Here is a 21,527-nt window from a genome sequence, read left to right as displayed (position 1 = left end):
GAGCCATTCATTTGATTCAGGTGTGTGGGAACAAGGATGCATCTAAAAGCTGCAGGACGGTAGCTCTCGAGGACCGGGATTGGGCACCCCTGCTGTAGCTCCTGTGAAAACTAAGGTCTCAAATCAGAAGTACCTGACTCTGTGGTATAATTCTCAAACACGTACCCTAAAGCAGATGACTCGTAAGCTGGAGAGGAAATGGCGTGTCCCAAATTCAGAGGATCATCATTTAGCCTGGAGAAATAGTTTGCTGCTTTATAAGAAAGCCCTCCGCAAAGCCAGAACATCTTACTATTCATCACTGATTGAAGAAAATAAGAACAACCCCAGGTTTCTCTTCAGCACTGTAGCCAGTCTGACAAAAAGTCAGAGCTCTGTTGAGCCAACCATCCCTTTAACGTTAACTAGTAATGACTTCATGAACTTCTTCACAAATAAAATGTTTGTTTTTTTTTATTACTTAGCTTTTAATAAAGGTTTTACATATTTTTACAACAGAAAAGGAAAACAACAAACAACCGAAAACAACAATAACAAAACAAGCAGTTGACTGAAAAGCACAGCTTTTTCCCACAAAGCAATTCTGGCAGTGAGAACATGACTTTATATTCATGAATTGACAGCAGATCTACAGATGTAAGAGCAGCCTAGGAGAGGCATACAGAGGTTTATATAGATGTATATGTGTGTGTGTATTTATATAGAGTAGGCACAAACAGGAGAAAGAAAAAATAAATTAAATTTAAAAACAAAAACAAAACAAACAACATTCTAATTTCGGATATATTTCAACCACTTGTACCATCTTGTGGTATAAATATTAGCCTGCAGTCTTAACAAAAAGGTACGTTTTTCCATTTTATGAATCTCCTCAACAACGCTCAACCAGTCGTCCAGAACAGGGGGGTCAGTACAGAGCCACTTACGAGTAATTGCTTTTTTTGCTGCAGCAGTAAGAATCTTCAGGAGATATTTGTCATTGCTTGTTAATTCTTCGGGTAGGTCTCCTAAATAAAATGTTATGACAGGCCGTTGTTTTGATTTAAAGCCTATAGTCTGTTCTATCTTTGATATAACATCTTCCCAAAATTTTTCGACACGACCAGAATATGTGGGTATGGTTTGCAACAGTTTCCCCACAGCTCCTCCAGCATGAAGAATTTCCCCGTGTTTGTTGTTTTGGTGTTATGAAAAATCGTACCAGATTTTTCCAACTAAATTCTTGCCAGTATGCAGAGGATGAGGTTGAACTGGCAGTCTCACACATATTGTCCCATTGCTCAGAAGTTATAACTGAGGACAACTCTCTCTCCCATCTTTCCTTTATATACAGTAAGCTGTTGAGGTTCCCCTACTTTTCAATATGCCCTGGTAGAGTTTAGAGATAACTGACTTGCAGCCCTTATAATATGTTTGTGAAATCAGATTAATTATTTCATTGGGTTGTGTATTAATTTCTTTAGTCACTTTTGAGGATAAATACTGCCGTAATTGTAGGTATCTGAAAAAAAAATCCCTTTTTCCTAGTTCATATTTTTCTTGTAATGTTTGGAAACTTTGCAGGCCATTCTTATCCAGTATTTTACAGTATACATTAATGCCTTTATGCGACCAATTCTTAAATTGTAAATCCAATTGGTTTGGTTTAAACTCAGAGTCATAAGCCACCCACTTAAGTACTTGAATGTGGTTCCTTAGATTTAGTTCCTTCACTATCTCAAACCAGATAAGCAATGTAAAAGATGTGAAAGGGTTCAGTTCTTTCTGGTGGGCTCTTGCCAGCTTCCGATCTCCTATCAAGGCTTGTATTGGAATGACCCCACACATATTCTCAATGTCTTTCCATCGGGCCCCATAAGTGTCAACATACCATTGTATAATTATTTTGAGTTGAGCAGCAAGGTAGTAATCCCTGAGACTTGGGAGGGAGAAGCCGCCTTTATCTTTATGGAATAATAATGTGCTATATTTAATTCTAGGTTTCCGCCCCCTCCAAATAAATCAAGATATTTGTTTGTCCCAGACATGGAACTGAGATTTGGGGATTTTGATAGGCAGAGACATAAACAGATACAGTAGTCTGGGTAGGACTGACATTTTAATGACCTCCATTCTCGCGCTAAAATCAAAAACAAGTGTTGACCATTGAGTGAGGTCCTCTTTAATCTTTTGGCTCACGGGTTCAAAGTTTTTTTTTTATACAAGTCATCTAACGATTTAGTCAGCCATACTCCTAAATATCTAATTGCTTTCAGAGACCAATCAACAGAAAAAAAAATAATAATTTAACCTCATTCAACAGGCTATAGTTAAAACTCAAAATTTGTGTTTTTCCTATGTTGAGTTTTTAACCAGAATACATCCCAAACCTTCCCAGCAAATCTAAAAGGGTCCGGATGGACTGGTCTGGATTCGACAAGTACAAGAGGACATCATCAGCATATAGTGCTATTTTATGTTCTCTTGAATTAACTACGACCCCATGAACACTATTATTTTCTCTTATTGCTTGTGCTAAAGGTTCAATGTAAAGAGCGAAAAGAGTCGGAGACAAGGGACAACCTTGACGAGTAGATCTTTCCAACTTTACACGGTCCGTGACTCGTCCATTTATCTTGATTCTCGCGGTAGGCATTAAATATAATGTCTTAATACTGTTAATGGAGTTTTCAGCAAAACCAAACCTTTCTAAGACCAAGAACAAATACGACCAGCTGACACAATCAAAGGCCTTTTCGGCATCCAGACTAATTAGTACCGCTTTATGATTATTTTCTCTTACATTATTGATTATGTGGAGAGAGCGTCTTATGTTGTCTTGGATTTGCCGGCCCCCAACAAATCCAGTTTGATCTTCATCAATCAAATCTGGGATGAACGAGTTTAGCCTATTAGATATAATTGAGGCATAAAGCTTATAATCTTGGTTTAGGACTGATATCGGCCTATATGAGCTGCACAGCATTTTATTCTTACCGTCTTTAGGTATAATTGTTATGATTGCCTCAGACCATGATGGGGGGGTGGACATATTCTCTAATGTCCAGTTCAATGACCTTAGCAAAACTGGAAGCACCTCCACCTCAAATGCTTTATACCACTCAGCCGGCAGGCCGTCTGTACCTGGTGTTTTGTTATTTTTTAGTTTCTTTAAGGCCATTTCCAGTTCTTCTTTCTGAATCTGTTTGGTTAGGCATTCATTTTGACACTCGCCAATTGATGGCAAATCTAATGAATTAAGAAACATTTTCATATCTTCTGTATTGGCTTGTGCAGGTTGTGCGTATAACATTTTGTAATAGGTTTGGAATGCCAAGTCAATTCCTTCCAGGTCACTTTGTAATTTCCCAGTTTGGGGACCAAGGACTGAGCACATAGAATGCGTCATTTGCCTTTTACGAAATTTTCTAGCAAGTAATTTTGTTGCCCTTGGCCCAGTTTCATAATATGATTGCCTCATAAATTTGTATTTTTTCTCTTCTTCTTCCTGATATATATCAAGAATTTGTTTTTTAATTTTCTGAATTTGTTTCAAGGTCTGGTCAGATTGAGTATTTTTGTGTCTGTTTTCTAAATCTTTTAGTGTATTTTCAAGTCCATTCAGCTGATTCTCTTTAGCTTTCTTCAGAGCTGCACTTAGTGATATAAATTTGCCCCTAACAACTGCCTTTAAGGTGTCCCATAAAATGTTAGGATTTACCTGGCCATTATCATTTATTTCTAGAAAATATTTTATTTCAGCTTTTATCTCTTTTATAATAGCCTTATTGTTAAGTAGACCTGTATTTAGCCTCCATACAGTTTTTTTTGGTCTAGTCTCTAGGTTAATTGTTAGATAAATTGGTGAATGGTCTGACATATTCCTAGTGCCTATGTCACAACTTTTTACCCTATGTCTATCATTTCTAAAGACAAAGAAAAGATCTATTCTTGAATATATGGCATGGGGGGGGTGAAAAGTAAGTAAAATCTCTATGCTTTGGATGCATTTCTCGCCAAATATCCAATAAGCCCAAGTCATCCAGGCCCTTTCTTAGCAATTTACTCTGTGAAGTCACTATCCTCTTATTATTAGAGGTATCATCCTTATGCATGATTGTATTAAAGTCCCCTGCGCATATTAACACACCCTGAGACTCCGAGGAGATCAATTCAAGGATTTTCTTAAGAAGTTTCAAATCATAATTTGGTTGTAGGTAGACTGAAAGAAGAGTTACCATTTTGCCCTCTATTTTACCTTGAATTAACACATATCTGCCTTCATTATCCTTTACTTGTCTGGTAAGTTCAAAATGTAGGGAGTTGTGTATCAATACCGCAACTCCTCTTTTGTTACCTGTTTTAAAAGAGCTGTAAAATGTATTTGTGAATCCAAACTTCTTTAACTTCTCATGCTCTGTTTGAGATAAATGAGTTTCTTGGAGAAACACAATCTGTATTTTTCCCCGCTTTATCTTAGACATGACTCTACTCCTCTTAACAGGGTTGTTAAGTCCATTTACATTCCATGAAGCTGCTCTAAAGTCACAGTTACTCATACAGGTATTTCCAACCACTTATGTCGACGCTCTGAACATAGTTAGAACTATAAGAACAGATTAACCACAAAAACTGAACATATGTTACCTTGACTTCCACTCCTGGGGCTTTATAGTGCCCTGTCATTCTATAGTGTCCATTCTTACAATATTGGAGAAAAAAAATCCTACCATATATAGGAGCTCCATCGCTGCATCCAGCAGCTTTCTCTTGTCTCTGCGCATTTTAAGTATATCTCTCTCGGTCCTGATCAACATAGTCTGTTTTACACGACACAGGTCTAACGCAAAAAATGGTATAAAGTAAAAATGTTACTGGAGCAATACGTACAATGCCAGCATATGGTAGAGGTATTTCTTTATAAATCTTAAATAAGATGTAATAGAAAGGTAAACACCTCTTCCTCTATTATATTAAACTGAGATTAGGAAACAGTACTTACAGAGCCAAAACAGGTATTTTAGCCGCTTAGTCCAGTGAGGCTTAACACAAGATAGTTAATACTTATTGTCTGAGAAATCCACGAAGCCTTCCGCGGACACGTTCGGAGTGTGAGCTATCCATTTTCTCCCAGTGTGCGCTTCGGGTGAGAACCTGTTCCCAGTTGACGTCCCCGCAGCGTGGCATCTCCACAGCGTAACCCCGCTTCTTCATATGAATTCTCATTTTAGCTGGGTATGGTGTCTGGAAACAAATTTTTTGTTCTTTGAGGATCTTCTTAATGTCCTTCTATTCTTTGAGCTTGTTGTTAATCTCAGTCGGTAAGTCGTGTGTAAAAGTGATAGTTTTGCCCTCATAAGAAATTTTCTTAGCCCAAGCTGCTCTCAGGATTTTGTCTTTTATGTCATACCTCTGGAAATTAACCACAATAGACCTTGCAATCGCTATGTCTTTGGTCCCAGTGATCGGTGAGCACGCTGAATCTGCAACTCATCTTCGGAAAGGGCAAGTTCTTTCTTTATGAAGTTGTTAATGAATGCCATCATATCATTCTCCTCAGCACCTTCCTTAATTCCGTATATACGGAGGTTGTTGCGGCGCGATCTTTCTTCCAGGTCCGTGACTTTGGTCTGGAGAGTTTTCTGCTGGTCCAGACAGTGAATTAGCGCATCTCTCAGGTCCACATTCACTGTCTCAAATTCGTTCACATGTTGTTCTGCTTCAGTTAGCCTAGTGGCGTGATTAAGAATATCCACGATGGCATCTTGTAGCTTCTGATTCATCTCAGCCTTTAGGTTATTCAGATCTTCTTTGATTTCTTTCCTCATCTCTCGGATGTTATCGCTCAAATTTTGCATTGCTTTAGCCATTGTTAGCTCGTTTTCCTCACTTTGCTCCGTGCTCCTCTTCATGCTAGCTCCGTCGCCGTCGCGTAAGGTGTCTTTTGCCTCTCCGTAACTTTTGGAGCTACCTGTGTCTTTTTACATCTGCCTCCACGCATTGTATATCATCGTCAGTATGAATACGTTTATTGTATCGAGTTTGTGGAGTTTTCCTCACTTATGATCAGGAGCGGACAAAAAGTTAATCCGCCATCTTGGAGCGCTCACCAGAAGTCCCCCACAAATAAAATTTTTATCATTAGAGAAAAAATTACCAATAATCATCCCACAGATGTAATATTATCTACAGCTACTCTTAGTACCATTGATGTTAAGTTAGACTCTTTTTCTCCAATTGATCTTTCTGAGTTAACTTCAATAATTACTTCCTCCAAACCATCAACGTGTCTTTTAGACCCCATTCCTACAAAACTGCTCAAAGAAGTCCTGCTATTAATTAATTCTTCGATCTTGAATATGATCAACCTATCTCTAATGATCGGCTATGTACCACAGGCCTTCAAGCTGGCTGTAGTTAAACCTTTACTCAAAAAGCATCTCTAGACCCAGCAGTCTTAGCTAATTATAGGCCAATCTCCAACCTTCCTTTATATCAAACATCCTTGAAAGAGTGGTTGTCAAACAGCTAACAGATCATCTGCAGAGGAATGGTTTATTTGAAGAGTTTCAGTCAGGTTTCAGAGCTCATCACAGCACAGAAACAGCTTTAGTGAAGGTTACAAATAGGGCTGTTCGATATAACGATATATATCGGATGACGATATAAAAACATCTATCGTTTCATTTTATGCTATCATTTGTTTCGTGGTGTCGCAAAATAAACTGTTTACGGCAATATTTTTTCACCATTTTGATGGTCACTATATTAATTTCTTAAAGTTCTCTCTTTCTCTTATATTTAATATAACCACACTACGGACGGACAAGTGCCTGTTTTTATGCGTTGTGGTTAACAACAACGACGGTAACAGCATCCGTGTCCGTTTGTTTATGTTCCACATAAACCTTTCACAATAAAGCTCAAGATCTTGTTGAGACTTTTCAAAATAAACTGAATCACGTGAAAGAGCAGATTGTTTACGGATGAGAATTAAAAAAGAGCCGCCAGATGCTAAAATTAAACCTTAGACTCAAACGTTAGAACAGGCTTTTCCCCATAGCACGCCGTGTAATAAATACTTACAAAGAAAACGGCGGCCGTTACAACTTATGTCTAAAAATGTATCGTTTCATGCATCGGATAAAACACTCGACTCCAGCAACATGACGCGCAGCTGGAAACACTTCACGCAAGACGAGCTGCCCGAGATTCACAGAATTTACAGAAAATGTTACATTTTTGTGATTTATATCGTTTTCGGACGATAGATGTCTTATATCAGGATATGAGATTTTAGTCATATCGCACAGCCCTAGTTACAAATGATCTTCTTATGGCCTCTGACAGTGGACTCATCTCTGTGCTTGTCCTGCTAGACCTCAGTGCAGCGTTCGATACTGTCGACCATAATATCCTATTAGAGCAATTAGAACATGCTGTAGGTATTACAGGTACTGTGCTGCAGTGGTTTGTATCATATCTATCTAATAGACTCCAGTTTGTGCATGTAAATGGAGAGTCCTCTTCACACACTGAGGTTAATTATGGAGTTCCACAGGGTTCAGTGCTAGGACCAATTCTGTTTACATTATACATGCTTCCCTTAGGCAGCATCATTAGAAGACATAGCATACATTTACACTGCTATGCAGATGACACCCAGCTCTATCTGTCCATGAAGCCAGATAACACACACCAATTAGTTAAACTGCAGGAATGTCTTAAAGACATAAAGACCTGGATGGCCGCTAACTTTCTGCTTCTTCATTCAGATCAAACTGAGGTTATTGTACTCGGCCCTGAAAATCTTAGAAATATGGTCTCTAAGCAGATTCTTACTCTGGATGGCATTACCTTGGCCTCCAGTAACGCTGTGAGGAACCTTGGAGTCATTTTTGACCAGGACATGTCCTTCAACGCACATATTAAACAAATATGTAAGACTGCTTTCTTCCATTTGCGCAACATCTCTAAAGTTAGAAATATCCTGTCTCAGAGTGATGCTGAAAAACTAGTTCATGCATTTATTACTTCCAGGCTGGACTCACTGTCGCCAAAGTGCTTGCTCATAGGGGGTCATCCCAGATAGCAAGGATACATTGAACAGATGTTGATTTTCCATCTGAACCATCAGAATCATCAGGATTGAAATGTCAACACAAAACCAATGTTGAAACAACATTGAAATACTGATGAAACCTTACACTGACATTGAAATAACATTGATTCACTGTTGTTCTGTCATCGTTGATTGTTGATCTATTTATAGTTGACAAGGTGACAACAATCACGTTGAAAAACCATCGATTTATGGTTGAGCGGGAAATTAAAGCTGCTACCACTTGGACTATTCCGCAGCACCCCTATCACATTGGTACATCCCTCCAGGTAACCATTGTCTTGTACAGTAGAGCGGGACATTAGATTTACTCTCAGCGGAATTGACCGGAGAAGGCATCAGTTCATGCACTGCACTGGCCTGCACCACGATTAGTATAAGGTAAGAATGAATGACTTTTGTTCTATTCGTTATTTCCACGGTTGCATTTGAATAACAGTAAAAAAAAAAACAAAACAAACTTGTTAATGTAAAGTTTCGGATAAAATGTGGGAGCCCGAAATTGTGTCTACTTTCATCTTACAATCCGGCAACAAATAAATTGCACTGCAAACAAAGTCTATCAACAAAGAAAACATTTTCGTTTCATACTTTTCCGTTATATTCCCTTACAAAGCTAGCTTTAACGCTTCGAGGGTTCCTTTGTTCTTGCTTCGCCTCGGCGCTTGACCCAGACTTTCACTCTGTAGTTGCTTTTTAGCATAGTACTACAAAAAATTGTAAATCTGTGATATATGATTGATAAACGTAAAGGCAACTGTATAAATGTGTTCAATGACTTTGTTACTTTTAATGATTGGTGAGCACCCGCTTCGATTCGCACTCAATTCAAACTTTACGTTGCACGCTTACCTAACTTTACGCTGCACGCTCACCTAACTTGCGTTTGCACCTTTTGTCCGCACGTAAACTGCGTTTAGCATTTACGTGTGGACGAGGAAGACGGAGAAAACGCAGCGTCAAAGGTGTGCGCCTATTTTGACGCCACACTGTGCGCCAAGTTTTTGTCTCGGTGCCATGAATTCCTACAATGGCAGACTTAGACAAAATACTGTTAATTTTATTATCTTCAGTGTTTAAATGCTTACATATACGGGTTTGCTTGTAATTGTTGCCTATATACATTTTAAGCTATTATTTATTATTTAGTTCAATCAATAGATCAAGTTTTGTAGTGACTATGAAATATATTGTAATTATCTGTTTCCTGTTTATCCTAGACAGGGCAAAAAAGGACTCCAAATTAAAAAAAAGATAAAAATGAAAGACTGGTGCATTGTGCAGTTTAGCACTGGTGGTACAGAAATAGTCCCTAGATCATGGATAAATGGGAAGAAATTGTCATGGCCTCCATATCCTCCGTGAGACACATTCAGGATCCACGACGCAGTAAAGAGGAGAGTTCATCCTGGTGCAACATGGCTCACCTATGCACCAGTCCGACTTCTAATAAGCCATGGTGGGTATCATCTGGATTGGTGTTGTATAAATGTAACAATAACAAGTTTTTCGTGTCCTAATTTATGTCTGGCCATACATTGTGTTTGTACTTCCAGACACATTTCACGAAGCAGAACGCAGTCTTCAGAAATATCTAAGTGAACACTGTGATACGTCTGACCTTCAGTCCGAAGCTGAAACTCAGACCAGTCATAAAAGAAAGAACAAGCAAAACTTTTTTTATTTCACAAACATATCTTTGATTGCTAAGAATTTATGATCTTGTCTTTTATACATATCTGTGGTGCTTGCATACTGCAATATCACCACATAATATAGTCCAAAAAGTGGAAGCTTGTAAACTTTTTATAAATGCAAAGCCGTGTACACTTGTGCACTTCAAAAATTCCTTGTGTACTGTACCTTCTTGCACATCTCCGTTTCCTGTGTGTGTTGTTATAAATCAAACTGTAACTTTAGGAAAAAATATTCCAAAAGCACATTTGTAATTACTTATGACCGTTTTCAACTTTTTTTCTTTAGCAGATGAGCAGCCCACAAAAAAATGGTTTCCCCGGGCCCCTCGAGTGAAAATACCAGGTAATAAAATACTGTCTAGTGTCTTTGTACATATCTGTGTGTGACACAAGGAAACGTTTGACAAGTTGTCTGTATTCTTAAATACTTAAAAAAAAAATTATCTTTTTCTGTCAGACCTGACGAGAGCTGTTAACGAACTCCGTGAGGAGGTCAGAGCCATCCGCAATACCGGCTGCAATGAATCGGTAGATGCTGGGGTACTGCCTCTGGATTTGCCCTTGCACAACATTGAGGAGCTAAACAATGCAGAGCCAGCTCTTCAATCACAAGAGGCAAATAAGGCAATGGTAAGTATATAAAGGTTATGTACACTTTGTAACTATAAAGTGTAATAGCTGTCAGATGTGATTTAAATACATAACAATGGCCTGTTGATTAAACACACAAGCACTTGCATACACATTTAAGACATGAGACACGCTAATTCCATCTCTTAAAATGTGTCTATAGGTGAGATGCTTTGCCTTGATTGGAGCCTGACGCAGCAGTTAGGGGCAAACTCTATGTCCGAGTTTGTCTTTGCACAAGCAGTGCAGAAATGGCTCCGATACGCCCCGGATCGTTTGGGTGGTGCAGGACGCACATCATGCAAAAAATTACAAACTTCTGTGAATCATATAAACGTAAATAGGAAACTGTCTTTTAATAAAGTATTTAGCAAACGAAACATGCCTATTGACCTTTTTTTGTTTATTTTTTTTCTCTGTTACATCACATGCAATGCTTTCTTATTTTAGGATATTAATATTGACATGATACATTGTGAGACATTTGGGTTTTTTTTATAAAGGGTGTCCAATTTAAGGAATAAGTACAATTATGTGTTTAGGTGGTTGAAGTATTGATGGAAACATGCAGTAGTTTAGTATTGGTTAAAATACCTATAAAGAAAGGTAGATTTCCAGTCATGATTTAACTGTTGTTTTAATAAAAAGCAACTGTGCGAAAGAGGTGGAAAATCAACACCATAGCTCAACAGTGTTTCAATATCAGAATCTGACATTGTTTCAATGTCAGCAGTATTAGAAAATATAACGTTGAATCAACGTCAGGTTTCAACATTGATTCAACATCAAAACCTGACGTTGTTTCAACGTTAAAAAAGGGTGCAAGAGTGACGTTAGGTCAACGTCACACTTCAACGTTGATTCAATGACACAGCCTGATATTGACTCAACATTGTTTCAATGTTTCCTTGCTATCTGGGATATGATTGTTGGGTTTTTCTCTGAATGTATTATTGTAGGGTCTACCTTACAATATAAAGCACCTTGAGGTGACTGTTGTTGTGATTTGGCACTATATAAATAAAATTGAATTGAATTGAATAGAGAGTCACAGAGAGACATCAGTCTGACCTCTTCGGTGTCCTGGTTGCCATCTCCCGGTGTGTGTTTCTGGCAGTAAGGGCCGGTCTTCCAGGCTTCAGAGTCTCCACAGTCACAGAAACCACCTCCTCCGGACGTTGTCATCTGCACGCGTGCGCACACACACACACACACAAAAAACCCAGAAAAGTTCTCTGCTCATTTGTTTAGGGACGAACAGGATGAGAGCTGCCAGAGCTACAATCAGACCACCAGCAGATGTGCTGGTGGTCTGATTGTCTTAAACCAAACAGTCAGAATCAGACCTACAAATAACTGAGTATCATTTTTAGTTGCTCCAATTAAATTTCAGCAAAATGGACTAGCCTAGGATCATTTTTTCATTTAGATTTTTGGGGGTTTCTTTGAATTCAGCCGTTCGCAAGGCAGGGCTGGACTGGGACAAAAAAAAAAAAAAAAAAAAAAAAAAAAAAAAATCAGCCGGGTATTACAGGAAAATAAAAATTAATACCGCTGTTTTAACAGCACCCTCTTTCATCTGAGAGCAAATGCCCCCTCCTCAGAGTATGCCCAAATGATGGAGCTGCAGAAGCTGGTGATAGCCGCATACTCAGCCGGACGGTGGACACGGAGATGCTCATACAAGTTAGTCGTGTTTGAGTACTCTGCTCGCACTTTACGTCTGCACAAGTGGCACACCGCTTTGGTTACATCCTTAGGTTTACCTCTTTCATCCCAAATTTACCTCTTTCATCCCGACTTTATATTTTTTTTAGTGCTGTCAGCGTTAATGCACAGTCATCACGACTAACGCGATTAACAATTAACCCATCTGGAGTGCAGACTGAGTCAAAATCTTTATGCTTTATGGGCAATAAACAAACAAGAGAGAGGGGACTTGCAGCACCAAAGCCAATTTGATCAGTTTCATGATTGAAGTAGCAACAGGAGTGGGAGGAATAAGTCCAGCTTTGTGTCTTTGTTTCATTCTAGCTGAAGTCCAGGACAAATCACTTCCTTTTCACCTCAGTAATATTCGGTAATAAGACTGCTTTCAGAGGGAGGGCGCAGCCGACCTCCTCGGCTGTAATTAGTCCAGCCCAGAGTCGATCATGACCAGTTGGCCAATCCACCCCCTTTCATTGTTTATACCGTTACAAAAACGAACAAAAAAAAAAAAAAAAAAAAAAAAGACATTGGCCCATAAAAACGAAAAATCCCCATCGGGCATATCGGGAGGGTTGGTCATTTTTCTGTCTATCAAACGATGTGGCTTCTTTTCTTTCCCAACACATTACCCAAGTAATATCAGTACAGCTATCCAGGATAAGGATTTTGTTTTACATCTGAGATCTGACGTTTGTTTCTTTTAAAGTGTCCCTTTCACGTATTTAAGCAGTTTATTTTCTGTAGATCTGAGGTCAGACACATCCAGCTGATGATGATCAAGTCCGAGATGGTCTTCCTCCTCTTCTCTGTTCCATCTGCAGCACTTGAGCAAGAATACCTGAGTTACTGGATTATTGCTCGGCGTGTTCTCTTAAACTGACCTCCTCCTTTATTTTAAACCTCTTTAACTATTTTATCCTTTTAAAACTTTGTAAATATCAGTAACTTCTTAAAAACCTTAACCGCTGTCTTCCAACACATAGACTGTGATGTCCACTGAATAACAGAGGACGCCATATACCCATGATGACCAAACTCTCTGTGTGTGTGTGTGTGTGTGTGTGTGTGTGTGTGTGTGTGTGTGTGTGTGCGCGCGCGCTTACCCTGTATCGATGCTCTTTATGAACGCTGCCCAAGAAACACTTCATGCAGAGGACACATGTCGGGTCGGCCGCACATTCCCTGCACACACACAGATCATCACTTAAAATGAGTCACCTGTGTTGCATGTGTCACCTGTGGACGTGCGTCTCCTACCTGCAGGAGTAGGTGGGCTCTCCCACCTTAAACACGTGCCCGCAAAGCGCTGATGGTTGGTTGTTCTCCTGCAGCAGCGCCAGGCCACCTGCTGGCTCCTCCCCCAGAAGGAGCCACTCCAGTGGTGCAAGGAGGAGGAGCTGACAAGCGAGCTCCTCCCTCTGCTCCTCTCTGTCACTGCTGCTCAGCCCCAAGCAAAAGATTCTGGGTACGTATATGGCCAGGTGACGGCACACTTCCTGCTGCAGGTCGGCAGCTGCGAGCCACCGCTGAGATGGAGGAAGAGGTGGAGATCAGTGACGGCTCACACATGCTTTAATGAACAGTGGTTAAACAGTACGACTGTGAGTGCTCTGGCAAACATAGCACGAAAAAACATCAGCTTCAGTTATTCTTTAATAAACTCGAGCTCATTGTTCACAACAGACACCTGCAGCACACAGGTGTGTACAAATTCACACCTGTGTGCAACAATTTCAAATTGTGGCACTGTGGCGTGCACTGACAGGTGAGTAATGGTGAAGGTTTTTGAAGTGTTGCTTAAATGTAATACAAGTAACAAAAACAGAGTGACAGATGGAGATCGGTGGCTCTGCTCGCTGACAGGAAATAGGAGCTGCAGGTCACTGATAATCAGCTCAGACTGTCACAGCCACTCAGTCAGAATAACACACTGACCTGGTTACCAGGGGACAGCATACAGACAAAAGGCCGACACAGACCTACAAAGCAGCAAACAACCAGTAGACACTGAGCTACAAACCAGCTAAGGACCAGTAAACGCTGACATACAAACCATCTAACAACCAGTAAACACTGACATACAGGGAGTGCAGAATTATTAGGCAAATGAGTATTTTGTCCACTTCATCCTCTTCATGCATGTTGTCCTACTCCAAGCTGTATAGGCTCGAAAGCCTACTACCAATTAAGCATATTAGGTGATGTGCATCTCTGTAATGAGAAGGGGTGTGGTCTAATGACATCAACACCCTATATCAGGTGTGCATAATTATTAGGCAACGTCCTTTCCTTTGGCAAAATGGGTCAAAAGAAGGACTTGACAGGCTCAGAAAAGTCAAAAATAGTGAGATATCTTGCAGAGGGATGCAGCAGTCTCAAAATTGCAAAGCTTCTGAAGCGTGATCATCGAACAATCAAGAGTTTCATTCAAAATAGTCAACAGGGTCGCAAGAAGCGTGTGGAAAAACCAAGGCGCAAAATAACTGCCCATGAACTGAGAAAAGTCAAGCGTGCAGCTGCCAAGATGCCACTTGCCACCAGTTTGGCCATATTTCAGAGCTGCAACATCACTGGAGTGCCCAAAAGCACAAGGTGTGCAATACTCAGAGACATGGCCAAGGTAAGAAAGGCTGAAAGACGACCACCACTGAACAAGACACACAAGCTGAAACGTCAAGACTGGGCCAAGAAATATCTCAAGACTGGTTTTTCTAAGGTTTTATGGACTGATGAAATGAGAGTGAGTCTTGATGGGCCAGATGGATGGGCCCGTGGCTGGATTGGTAAAGGGCAGAGAGCTCCAGTCCCACTCAGACGCCAGCAAGGTGGAGGTGGAGTACTGGTTTGGGCTGGTATCATCAAAGATGAGCTTGTGGGGCCTTTTCGGGTTGAGGATGGAGTCAAGCTCAACTCCCAGTCCTACTGCCAGTTTCTGGAAGACACCTTCTTCAAGCAGTGGTACAGGAAGAAGTCTGCATCCTTCAAGAAAAACATGATTTTCATGCAGGACAATGCTCCATCACACACGTCCAAGTACTCCACAGCGTGGCTGGCAAGAAAGGGTATAAAAGAAGAAAAACTAATGACATGGCCTCCTTGTTCACCTGATCTGAACCCCATTGAGAACCTGTGGTCCATCATCAAATGTGAGATTTACAAGGAGGGAAAACAGTACACCTCTCTGAACAGTGTCTGGGAGGCTGTGGTTGCTGCTGCACGCAATGTTGATGGTGAACAGATCAAAACACTGACAGAATCCATGGATGGCAGGCTTTTGAGTGTCCTTGCAAAGAAAGGTGGCTATATTGGTCGCTGGTTTGTTTTTGTTTTGTTTTTGAATGTCAGAAATGTATATTTGTGAATGTGGAGATGTTATATTGGTGTCACTGGTAAAAATAAATAATTGAAATGGGTATATATTTGTTTTTTGTTAAGTTGCCTAATAATTATGCACAGTAATAGTCACCTGCACACACAGATATCCCCCTAAAACAGCTAAAACTAAAAACAAACTAAGAACTACTTCCAAAAACATTCAGCTTTGATATTAATGAGTTTTTTGGGTTCATTGAGAACATGGTTGTTGTTCAATAATAACATTATTCCTCAAAAATACAACTTGCCTAATAATTCTGCACTGCCTGTACAAACCAGCGAACAACCAGTAAACACTGAGCTGCAAACCAGCGAACAACCAGTAAACACTGAGCTGCAAACCAGCGAACAACCAGTAAACACTGAGCTCCAAACCAGCTAACAACCAGTAAACACTGAGCTACAAACCAGCTAACAACCAGTAAACACTGAGCTACAAACCAGCAAACAACCAGTAAACACTGAGCTACAAACCAGCAAACAACCAGTAAACGCTGACATTAGGGCTGTCACAAACGATTATTTTAATAGTCGACTGGTCAGATCATGCATCCATTAGACATAAATTGTACAGCTGATTACAACCAGCATGCATCTGCTCTTATATAACTATCATTAGCTGACAGCGTGAAGTGTTTAAGGTGCTAACTAACAATAAAGAGCAGATGATAGTTTATTAAACTTTTAATAAAATTTCCAGATTGTCTTGGTGGAGTTTAATAAACTCAGCCGTCTGCTCCTTGCTATCTAAAATATAACAGGACACTGGAGTAAACTCTCGGCCGTCTCACACTACTGTTTAATCAGTTTTCCGTTTGACATTTATTCAGCTGTGTGAAAACAAAGGAGGAACCCACTCGATGGATTAATAACGTTTTATTTTATCTAATCTAATAACTTTAATCTCAGGCAAACCGATTTACTCACAAACAAAACACTGAAAAAAGTCAAACAATAACATTTTTAGGTTATCTAAGTGACTTATATATCATGTTTAACTAAGTAGCGAAAGACTGTGGTGATCTGAAAATGATGTGCCAGGAGTTAAAAGTTTATTTTGTGACCCAGAAAGAGTAATAAGTGTACTATTAAAGCTAAGCAGCGGCCGCCATTGTTGGAAACTTGAATTGTCTGAGCCGCGCTATGAATCCTGGGATCCTGGGGAAAAGGAGGATGCATTTGCAGCAGTCTTTGAATTTGGACAGTCTTCGTCACGTCGCTGTAACGTAATCAGCCTACAAATGCGGCCTCCGAAGGATGTGGCCCCTGAATTTGGACCGGAGGTTCCTTCTTCTTCTTCGGGTTTAACGGCAGCTGGCATTCTCGTAGATTCATTGCTGCCATCTTCTGTTTCAGTTCGTTATTACACTCTTAAAACCTACTTATGCCTGCGTCTTTCAGGATTTTACAAAGATTCAAACGACGCGTCGACTATTGAATTAGCCGTCAACGATTGTGACTAGTTTGGTAAATTGTAAATGGACTGGTTCTTACATAGTGCTTTTCTACTCAAAGTGCTTTATGTGTTCATATGAAAGGGGCGGGGCTCTCAGCATTGAACCAATCAAACCTGGATTCAAGTGTAGTGACAGCAAAACAGCTGACTTTAGAAACTAAGGCTACGTTCACACTGCAGGTCTTAATGCTCAATTCCGATCTAGTGTGAACCCTCAAAGTGGCCCGCATGCGCAACAGAAGACGTCACACACAACACGCTCTGTTTAGACCCAGAGCAACCAGTGTTGTTTGACTGTTTCGGGCTTTACGTTTCCCAATTTTGCTTTAAGTTATAAAGTTATTTTGTTATCTACATTTGGCCTAATAATGATCCTTATTGCTGTTTTAGAGGAGCGGTGCTTCAAAGGATAGCTGCAGATTTCTGTCAGAATCTGCAGAATATACAGTACAAATAAAATGTTCATGTTTCTCCAACATTGTCTTCCCAACAGTTTCACTGGATGCCCAGGAAGCGTTCACGATGTCTTCTCCGGCGCTGATAATTGGCGTCTGTCTTGTGTCAGCGACGTAACCATCTCTCCCTGTTCCTCACACCTAGGTATTCACCACTCATCCAACGTGTGAAACCTGCTGTGAGGACAATTAAAGTGTGGCCAGAGGGGACAGACGCAGTGCTCCAGGACAGATTTAAAAACACAGACTGGAATATGTTCACCCACACAGACCTGGACCAGTACATCTGTACTGGATTACATCTCCGAAACCACAGATAGTGTCACCTCCCAGAAACGGATCACCATGTACCCCAACCAGAAGCCTTGGATGAACTGGGATGTTCGTCTCCTCCTGAAGGCCCGCAACACTGCCTTTAGGTCAGGAGATGCACACGCCTACAGCACAGCCAGGGCTAATCTAAAGAAGGGCATCAAAAAAGCCAAACACCATTACAAAAAGAAGGTAGAAGAACACTTCTCCAACTCCAACCCCCGACGAATGTGGCAAGGACTCCAGACCATTACAGACTACAGGACCACCAAACCCTCCCCCGCATCCTCTGATGTCTCCTTCCTCAACGAGCTCAACAACTTTTATGCTCGTTTTGAGCGAGGGAACCCCACAACCACAACCAAAGCAGACATGACGCCAGACCACCAACCTCTGACTCTCTCCCCCACCGATGTAGGAGCGGTGCTGAGCAGGATCAATGTCCACAAGGCTGCAGGTCCTGATGGCATCCCCGGGCGTGTTCTCAGAGCGTGTTCTGGGGAGCTTGCAGGAGTGCTCACAGACATATTCAACCTGTCCTTGGCCCACGCTGTGGTACCGGCCTGCTTCAAATCCACCTCCATCGTCCCGATACCCAAAAACTCCAACCCATCTTGCCTCAATGACTACCGCCCAGTAGCACTCACCCCCATCATCACTAAGTGCTTAGAGCAGCTGGTCCTAGCACACTTCAAATCCTGTCTCCCCCCCACCCTGGACCCCCACCAATTCACATACCGCCAGAACAGGAGCACAGAGGATGCAGTCTCCATCGCACTGCACTCTGTCCTCTCACACCTGGACAACAACAGCACCTACGCCAGAATGCTGTTTATAGACTTCAGTTCAGCATTCAATACAATCCACCCCTCACAACTCATCAGGAAACTGACAGACCTGGGCATCAGTTCCCTCATCTGCAAATGGTTACTGGACTTCCTGACCAACCGCCCCCAACATGTCCGGCTGGATAACCGCTGCTCATCTACAATCACGATGAACACCGGTGTACCACAAGGCTGTGTGATGAGCCCTTTCCTCTACTCCCTCTTCACCCACGACTGCAGACCTGCTGATGGTTCCAACACCATCATTAAGTTTGCAGATGACACCACGGTGATTGGCCTCATCAGTGACAACGATGAGGCCGCCTACAGGGAGGAGGTGGATCGTCTGGCTGAGTGGTGCGACAGAAACAACCTGCTGCTTAACACCGAGAAGACCAAGGAGCTCATCGTGGACTACAGGAGGAATGCTGACCCACATCCACCCATCCACATTAAGGGGACGGCTGTGGAGCGTGTGAGCAGCTTCAAGTTCCTGGGAGTCCACATCTCCGAGGATCTCACCTGGACGACCAACTGCTCCAAGCTGGTCAAGAAGGCTCACCAGCGCCTCTTCTTCTTGAGGACTCTGAGGAAGAACCACCTGTCCTCAGACATCCTGGTGAACTTCTATCGTTGCACCATCGAGAGCATCCTGACCAACTGTATAACAGTCTGGTACGGGAACTGCTCTGCCTCGGACCGGAAGGCGTTGCAGAGGGTCGTGAAAACTGCCCAGCGCATCGCCGGAGCACAACTTCCTGCCATAAAAGACATCTATAGGAAGCGGTGTCTGAAAAGGGCTGGGAAAATCATCAAAGACCCCAGTCACCCATCACATGGACTCTTCACCCTCCTGCCCTCTGGGAGGCGCTACAGGAGCCTCCCAGAGGGCACCAGGTACCGGAACAGCTTCTTCCCCACAGCTGTCAGACTCCTGAACTGGACTGAACATACACACACACACCCACAATGGACAACTGTACCCTCAAACACACAATAATAACATGGACTGAACCACCACTCACAACCACTAGCACTTTATATAGCCTCTGTAGAAACTATCCACACCCTCACTTATCTTAACTGCACTACTGTATAGCTCTGTGTAAATAATCATTCTGTACATTCGATAATTTTTAATTCTACAACTGTTTACAACTTGCATAGTTCCCACTTCTGTATAGCTGTATATCTCAGATTTCTGTAAAGTTATTTATTTCATATTCTGTATAGTTTTTCATAGTTATATCCTGTTCATAGCCTGTACATAGCTTGTACTCACTACAGCCTGTACATTACAGTACGAATATTCACAACATACTTCATACCGTGTACATTATAACATACCATAATAGACCCATTTCTGTAATATACCTACATATCTATACTATTGCTAATATATATTGTAATATATCTATATCACTAAAGCACTTCTGGATGGATGCAAACTGCATTGTGGTACTGGTGTCAAGCCAGCCTCCAATTCGAGACTCGCAGTCAAGCCAGCCTCCAGTTTGTTTTACGTTCCCTGTGTATTCAAAGTATTATGGGAATGGATGTGGAAACCGGATTTCAAAATAAAAGCCAACTTCGAGTGAATTAACAGATATGTTAAGAACATAACATATAATTTAGGCTTTTTTTTTTTTTTTTTTTTTTTTACACAAACTCTAATGTTAGATCTATATGACACAGCCTTGTACCCTAATTGTGCCCTGTCACTATCAAGGCCATCTTATTTTGGATTTCAAAGTAAAAGCCCTGTGAATCTTCATTTTTGAACTACTCTTTCAATGACTTAATAATGCTCTTAAAAGCAAAAGTCGTATTTCCAAATACTATTTGAACTTTATATCAACACTTTCCAACCACAGTCTTTTTCACAGTGATACCATATCAATATCAAGTCATTCTGATTTTGCTCTCAAAAATAAAAGCCTTTTCAAATTGTCCATAATTGACCTAACTTTCAGTGATTTCAAAATGCTCTAAAAAGGAAAATTCCTGTTTCCACAGGGTAATTCCACCTTAGATCAACAGTATACAGCCCCACAGTGATACCATATCAATATCAAGTCATTCTGATTATGCTCTCAAAAATAAAAGCCCTTTCAAATTGAGCATATACGACCTACTTTTTTAACGATTTCAAAATGGTCTTAAACAGAATTTTGCTATTTCCACAGGATGAATCCATGTTAGATCAACAGTATACAACCCCACAGTGATACCATATCAATATCAAGTCATTCTGATTTTGCCTTCCAAAATAAAAGACTTTTCAAATTGCCAAGATACGACCCACTATTTTAAAGATTTCAAAATGCTCTAAAAATGAAAATTGCTGTTTCCACAGGATAATTTCACTTTAGGTCAACCGTATACAACCTCACGATGTTACCATATTAATTTCAAGTAATTCTGATTATGCCTTCCAAAATAAAGGCCTGTTGAAAATGCCCATAATTTACCTAACTTTCAGTGATTTCAAAATGCTCTAAAATGGAAAATTTCTGTTTCCACAGGGTAATTCCACTTTAGGTCAACCGTATACAACCTCACGATGTTACCATGTCAATTTCAAGTCAGTCTGATTTTGCTTTTCAAAATAAAAGCTTTTTCAATTTGCCCATATATGACTTACTCTTGGAGCGAATTCAAAATGCTCTAAGATGGAAAATTGCTGTTTCCACAGCATAATTCCATTCCAGATCAACAGTATCCAACCCGACAGTAAAACCATGTAAATTTCATGTTGATCTGATTTCGCCTTTCAAATTAATGGCCCGTCGAATTTGTCCATATGTGATATACTCTTTCAATTATTTCAGAATGTTTTAAAAATGAAAATTTCTGTTTCAACACATATTGGGTTTTCATTTTGAAAAGCAAAATCAGACTCAATTGATTATGACAGAATTCGAATCATGAAGATGTAAAAGGAAGCTGAAATCGCCAGTAAGT

The 21,527-nt window shown here is 40.7% G+C and overlaps 1 protein-coding gene and 1 long non-coding RNA gene across 6 annotated transcripts in view; one reads left to right on the top strand and one right to left on the bottom strand.

The window, feature by feature from the left end:
• Window positions 1-21,527, bottom strand: part of ubr2 (ubiquitin protein ligase E3 component n-recognin 2) — a 59,280-nt gene that overhangs the window by 34,412 nt on the left and 3,341 nt on the right. For all 5 annotated transcript variants that reach the window (XM_085441907.1, XM_085441908.1, XM_085441911.1 and 2 more), the window contains exons 2-4: window positions 13,396-13,664; window positions 13,242-13,320; window positions 11,500-11,613 (exon numbers count right to left, since the gene is read on the bottom strand). In XM_085441907.1, coding sequence (XP_085298033.1) covers window positions 11,500-11,613; window positions 13,242-13,320; window positions 13,396-13,664 — 462 coding nt within the window. The remainder of the gene's footprint in view (window positions 1-11,499; window positions 11,614-13,241; window positions 13,321-13,395; window positions 13,665-21,527) is intronic.
• On the top strand, window positions 8,120-10,113 carry LOC146685441 (uncharacterized). The gene is made up of 3 exons (XR_014916780.1): window positions 8,120-8,482; window positions 9,322-9,560; window positions 9,658-10,113. It is a non-coding gene; the product is annotated as an uncharacterized LOC146685441 (long non-coding RNA).

Source organism: Copadichromis virginalis, linkage group LG19 (genome assembly GCF_057382275.1).
Source record: "Copadichromis virginalis isolate Kocher_CV1m ecotype Utaka linkage group LG19, C_Virginalis_male_GT1.1, whole genome shotgun sequence".
Taxonomy (NCBI): domain Eukaryota; kingdom Metazoa; phylum Chordata; class Actinopteri; order Cichliformes; family Cichlidae; genus Copadichromis; species Copadichromis virginalis.
This window is presented reverse-complemented; position numbering and strand designations above follow the sequence as displayed.